Raw genomic sequence first — 5,447 nt, forward strand, 5'->3', positions numbered from 1 at the left:
ACTCAATCAGCTATACAAACCAAAAAGAAAAAGAAATTCAATTTTTACATGCTCCAAGCAATAAAGTTAAAAAGGCGAGAGAATTAAAAAAAAGCACTTTTCTAGTAGTTACTTATTTCGTTTTGCTTGCGCCTCGTTCTTACAACAGGGCTGCATTTACAGTATGGTGGGTTACAAAAATTTTAAATGCTACAATTAAATAAGTATGTTGAATATGTTTAACACGAACATTCCCGGGCCCAAGGACGACAGTACTTCACTAAGCCGAAAGATTAGAGTCGTTGTTGGCAGAGCCGTTGGAGGTTATTGGTTTATCGCCAGGTTGAATGGCTGTGCCTCGACTCACAGCCGTATCGCTGCTGCCTTCAACAATCCTATCTTCCGTTAACTGCCAAGGGTCCAAATTAGGTAGAAAACAAATTTTACGTATTGCCCGCTTGAAAAATTTTCCTTTGCATTTCAAAGTGACTACGCGGGTTAGTCCATCAGGGCCTGGATGTATCTGAGCTATGCGCGCTAGAGGCCACTTGCCGGGTGGACATCTGTCGTCATACAGCAAAACTAGGTCACCGATTTTGGCATTGGTACGAGTTGTGGTCCATTTCGGACGACGTTGAAGTCGGCTGAGGTACTCCGAAAACCAGCGACGCCAAAAGTGTTGTTTTAAGCGTTCAACCATACGCCACCGACTTAGTCCAGTAGTAGCGAAATCAAGTAGCTTCTCATCTGGAATATTAAGAGTTGCTTCTCCAATTAAAAAATGTCCTGGAGTAAGTGCGTCGCAGTTTTCCTAATCTTCATTGAGCGGACAAAGGGGGGCGCGAATTAAGGCAGGCTTCTATTTCATATAAAAGTGTGGTCAACTCTTCGAAATTCAACACACGGTCTTGAACAACACGCCTAAGGTGAAACTTAGTGGATTTTACCCCAGCTTCCCATAAGCCACCGAAGTGTGGGGAAGCTGGCGGAACAAAATTCCAAGTTGTGCCTTCGCTAGCAAGGAATTCTCTGAGCTCCTCCGGTATTGATACTGTGTTACGGTGGTGCATGGTTTGCAGAAAGCTGCTCGCGCCAACGAAGTTTGTTCCACAATCGGAATATAGTTGCGTACATTTTCCTCTACGGTAAACGAAACGCCGATAGGCTGCGATGAAGGCCTCAGTGGATAAACTTGATACGGGCTCCAAGTGGATTGCTTTGGTCACCATGCACAGGAATACGCAAATATAACCTTTTGAAATTTTAGCATTTCGGAGAGCCGACTGGCGGACGTCAATTGGACCAGCGCAGTCGACCCCGCTATGCAAGAATGGTCGCGCCGGAGTCAGTCGAACAGCTGGAAGTTGTCCCATAAGTTGTTCTGCCACTCTCGCTGTATATTTAAAGCATACCAAACAACGTTTCAATACAGTTTCCGCAATTCTGCGCGCATTTGGTATCCAATAATTTCGCCTAATGAAAGTAATCATTAATTGTATGCCACCATGTAGCGTTCTTGTATGTGCATCTGTAAATAAAAGTAGAGTTAGAGGATTTTTCTTAGATAATAAAATAGGATGTTTCATATTTGCGGGTATATCAGCAAGTTGTAGTCTTCCTCCTACGCGTAGAAATCCTTCGCCACAAATGAATGGGTTCAGCTTCTTGATCGGATTGCTCTTATGTAGCTCTCCTGCGTGTAACAATTGCTTTATTTCGTCATGATATTCGTAGCGTTGAGACAAATATAGCAAACGATTGAACGCTGTTTTTAACTCTGCGGCTGTTAGGCTTCCAAAGCGCCGCGGTTGAGTAGTTGCATTGTAACAAAAACGAAAAATATATGCTGTCACAGAAATTGTTTTACCTAAAGTCGAAAATTTGTACAAAATTTGCGGATAGCTTGCCGAGGTTATATGTAAGAGGTTGACCACATTTCGTTTTTCAAGAGTAGTGTCCTTTCTATAATCAATATCATTTGGCCATGCACTCTCGTTTTGAAGGAGCCACGCTGGGCCGTGCCACCAGAGATGATGAAATGATAGATTGTCCGGTAGAACGCCTTTCGTTGTACAATCTGCTGGGTTGTCTAGTGTAGGAACATATCGCCACTGGCTGACGTTTGTAAGACGCTGAATCTCGGCTACGCGATTTGCTACAAACACGGTCCAACGAATAGGCTCAGCTCTAATCCACGCTAGTACCGTCGTACTATCACTCCATAAGACAATATCTTCAACAGACCCTTGCAAGGAACTCACTACTTTATCTATCAGTTTGGCAAGCAAATGAGATGCGCAGAGTTCTAACTTAGGTATTGTGAGTAATTTGACCGGAGCCACCCTTGTTTTACTCTGTAGCAGCTGCACAACTACTTCTCCATTTTCCATAGTTGTTCTCGAGTAAACCACGGCTGCATACGCAGCTTGCGATGCATCGCAAAAGCCATGTAAACAGCAACGCTTTGATTTTGATGTACCTATAAACCTACTAATTTTAATATTTTCTAAACAATGAAGCGCGTTGCGATATTCAAGCCATTCGCGTCGTATGCAACTGGGTAATTCATCATCCCAACTAATACCAAGACGCCATAACTTTTGAAACATAATTTTAGCTATTATGGTTGTCGGTGCTAACCATCCAAGAGGGTCAAATAATTTTGACGCGTCAGAGAGTAAACTTCGTTTTGTAGGCTTATCAGACATCGGGAAGGAAACAACGAATGAAAAGCAGTCGCTCACTGGATGCCATTGTAATCCTAAAGCTTTAATAAAGTCTTCGTCATTAATTGATACTGCACTGGAAAATTCCCTCATTTCTTCAGGAATCGAACGAAGTAGGTCAGCGCAATTTGAAGACCATTTCCTCAAACTAAATCCCCCAGCCTTTAGTGGAGCGCACAACTCTTGTTGCAGATGCAATGCCTCGGATGGACTATCAGCCCCTGTTATAACGTCATCAACATATATATCACGTAAAAGCACTTCTGAGGCCAGTGGGTAGGTGTCACACTCATCTCTAGCAAGCTGCTGTAGTGTCCTGATAGAGAGAAAGGGCGCGGAAGTGGTGCCATAGGTCACAGTTTTTAGTTTATAAATTTTTATAGGATCCTTTGTAGATTCTCTCCAGAGGATATTTTGAAAACGTTGATGAGCAGGGTGTACAACAATTTGTCTGAACATTTTCTCTATGTCAGAACACATAGCTACTTTATGCATGCGCCAACGAAGTATTATTTGGTATAAATCGCAATGTAATGCCGGTCCTGCCACCAGTTCCTCGTTAAGTGAGCAATTATTTTGGTACTTGCTAGAACCGTCAAATACAACGCGCAACTTTGTGGTTGTACTACTAGGCTTTTCTACGCCATGGTGTGGCAAACAGTATGATAGTGGTGTAAAATTTTTGGGGTATTCTCCAACCAACTCCATATGGCCTAACTCTTCATATTCTCTCATAAATTTTGAGTAAGCAATATGTAGGTTTGGCTTTCTGGCAAACACCTGTTCCATATTTTTTAATCTACTTAGAGCACCTAAGTGAGTGTTGTGAAATTTTGGTAATGGTTTCCCCTGAAGCTCGGACCGAAAGGAAGCGATACAATATACCGACCCGTGTTATCCCTTAAGTGTGTAGAAATGAAGTGTTGTTCAGTGGCCATATCTTCAGCAGAGTGCGGTCTTGTCTTTGACAATTCCTCCTGCTCCCAAAAGCGCTTAAGCTGATCATCGATATGGCAAAGATGCGTATGAATTGTTTTGAGGTCAACGGATGTTGATATAGGCCCAGAGATAACCCATCCAAAATGAGTATCTTGGTAAATAAGTCCACAATCAGCTCTTATTTGAGCTTCTTTTATTAGATAACCATACACATCAGCACCCTAAGATGATATCTATGGAACGTGATCTGAAATATTCAGGATCCGCTAGAGTAATATCCACTGAATTAAACTGTGATGGGATAAAACTTCGTTGTGGCAGATATGAACGAAACTTGGGTAGGAAATATGCTTTCACATCTAGTGAATAATCGTTTTCTGCACGTGAATGCAGTTTAAGATTCGCTAATCTCTTAACAGAATTTTTCTGCTGCGTGTTTACCCCACACACTTGTAAGGATGTGGAACAACATGGAATTTTATATAATTGTATAAATTGCTCTGTCACGAATGAACCTTGAGAGCCCTGATCTAATAAAGCACGCGCGGTGTATCGACGTTTAAGATAATAGTTGCGAGTAGAACTTCACGTTTGCACTCCGGCAAAGAGAAAGGAGCGGCTACATGGAGTCCTTGTATCTCCTTAAAACGAGGTTGAGAAGCTAACTCAGCAGGTTGTGAGTCTGAAAAAACTTCATGTAGTAGAGTATGATGATTGTGATTACATACGTTGCACTTATGATGAGAAGTACAGTCGCCTGCCGAATGTCCAGGAGAGAGACAGTTGCGACATAACGAATTACGACCAACGAATTGTTTCCTTTCTGTAGGCGAATAAGCTCTAAATACCCAACATTTAAATAGACGATGCGGTTTCTTACAACATATGCAGGCGTTAGTTTTTTTCACACTTGCTTGAGTTTGTTATGTTGAAATTTCGAACAATTTGACGTTGGGGAATATTCGGCGATTTTGATTTTTGAGCATTGTCAACGTTGAGGGTTTCCAAGGTACGAAAACAGGTTTCTAAAAAACTAGTGAGCTGTCCCAATGTAGGAAGCTCCCTGGAGGCCTTTAATGACTGTTCCCAGTCCTTTCTCGTCTCAGGATCTAGCTTTTGAGTTGTCAGATGGACTATAAGGGGAACCCAATTAGTGGTAGAAACATTAAGGTTTGCTAACGAAGCAAGGCACTCCTTAGTGGTATCCAAAAGTGTTCGAACTGCTAAGTGCGAAGTTACATTGCACTTTGGTATCGCGAATAGCTTTTTTAACAATGTGTCAACTATCGCACGTTTATTATGGAACCTATCTTCTAATGTATTCCAAGCAAGATCATAGTTTGCTTCTGTTGCGAAAATGTGTTTGATAAGACGTGCAGCCTCTCCAGTGACGCAATGTTTCAGGTAATACATTTTCTGAATTTTACTAAGTGTATTGTTATTATGCACAAGAGAAGTATATAAATCCCGAAACGAAAACCATTCTAAGTAGTCATCTGAAAAGTTTGGAACTGAAATTTTCGGTAATTTGGCGTCACTGGAAATGTGTCGTTTCGATGTGAAGGAGCAGCTATTGTACTGTTGAATGCAACTGGGGAAGCAGTCGAACAGGTTGGCATGAAACCATACAGAAAGCCTTTGAAAATGAAATATAAATCTTCGAAGTTGTCAAAGGTCGCACATGTCATATATGGAAGGTCATCAAATTCCCCGCCATCATCCTTTATTAACGTAACTATTTGATCGTGGTTTTTTACTAAAAGAAGTATATAAATTATCTACTCTTTCACTCATAGCCCTTAT

At 41.5% G+C, this 5,447-nt stretch overlaps 1 protein-coding gene across 1 annotated transcript; it reads right to left on the reverse strand.

Annotated features, from left to right (window-relative positions):
* Positions 1-259: 259 nt before the first annotated feature.
* On the reverse strand, positions 260-1,846 carry LOC118756543 (the record flags this gene model as incomplete). Its single annotated transcript, XM_036491302.1, has 2 exons — positions 260-388; positions 927-1,846. Coding segments are annotated over 2 exons (1,049 nt in total), but the record flags the coding sequence as incomplete, so codon positions are not given.
* Between the last annotated feature and the right edge of the window lie 3,601 nt (positions 1,847-5,447).

This window comes from Rhagoletis pomonella, unplaced genomic scaffold (genome assembly GCF_013731165.1).
Source record: "Rhagoletis pomonella isolate Grant_MI unplaced genomic scaffold, Rhpom_1.0 Rhpom_scaffold_10824, whole genome shotgun sequence".
NCBI lineage: Eukaryota > Metazoa > Arthropoda > Insecta > Diptera > Tephritidae > Rhagoletis > Rhagoletis pomonella.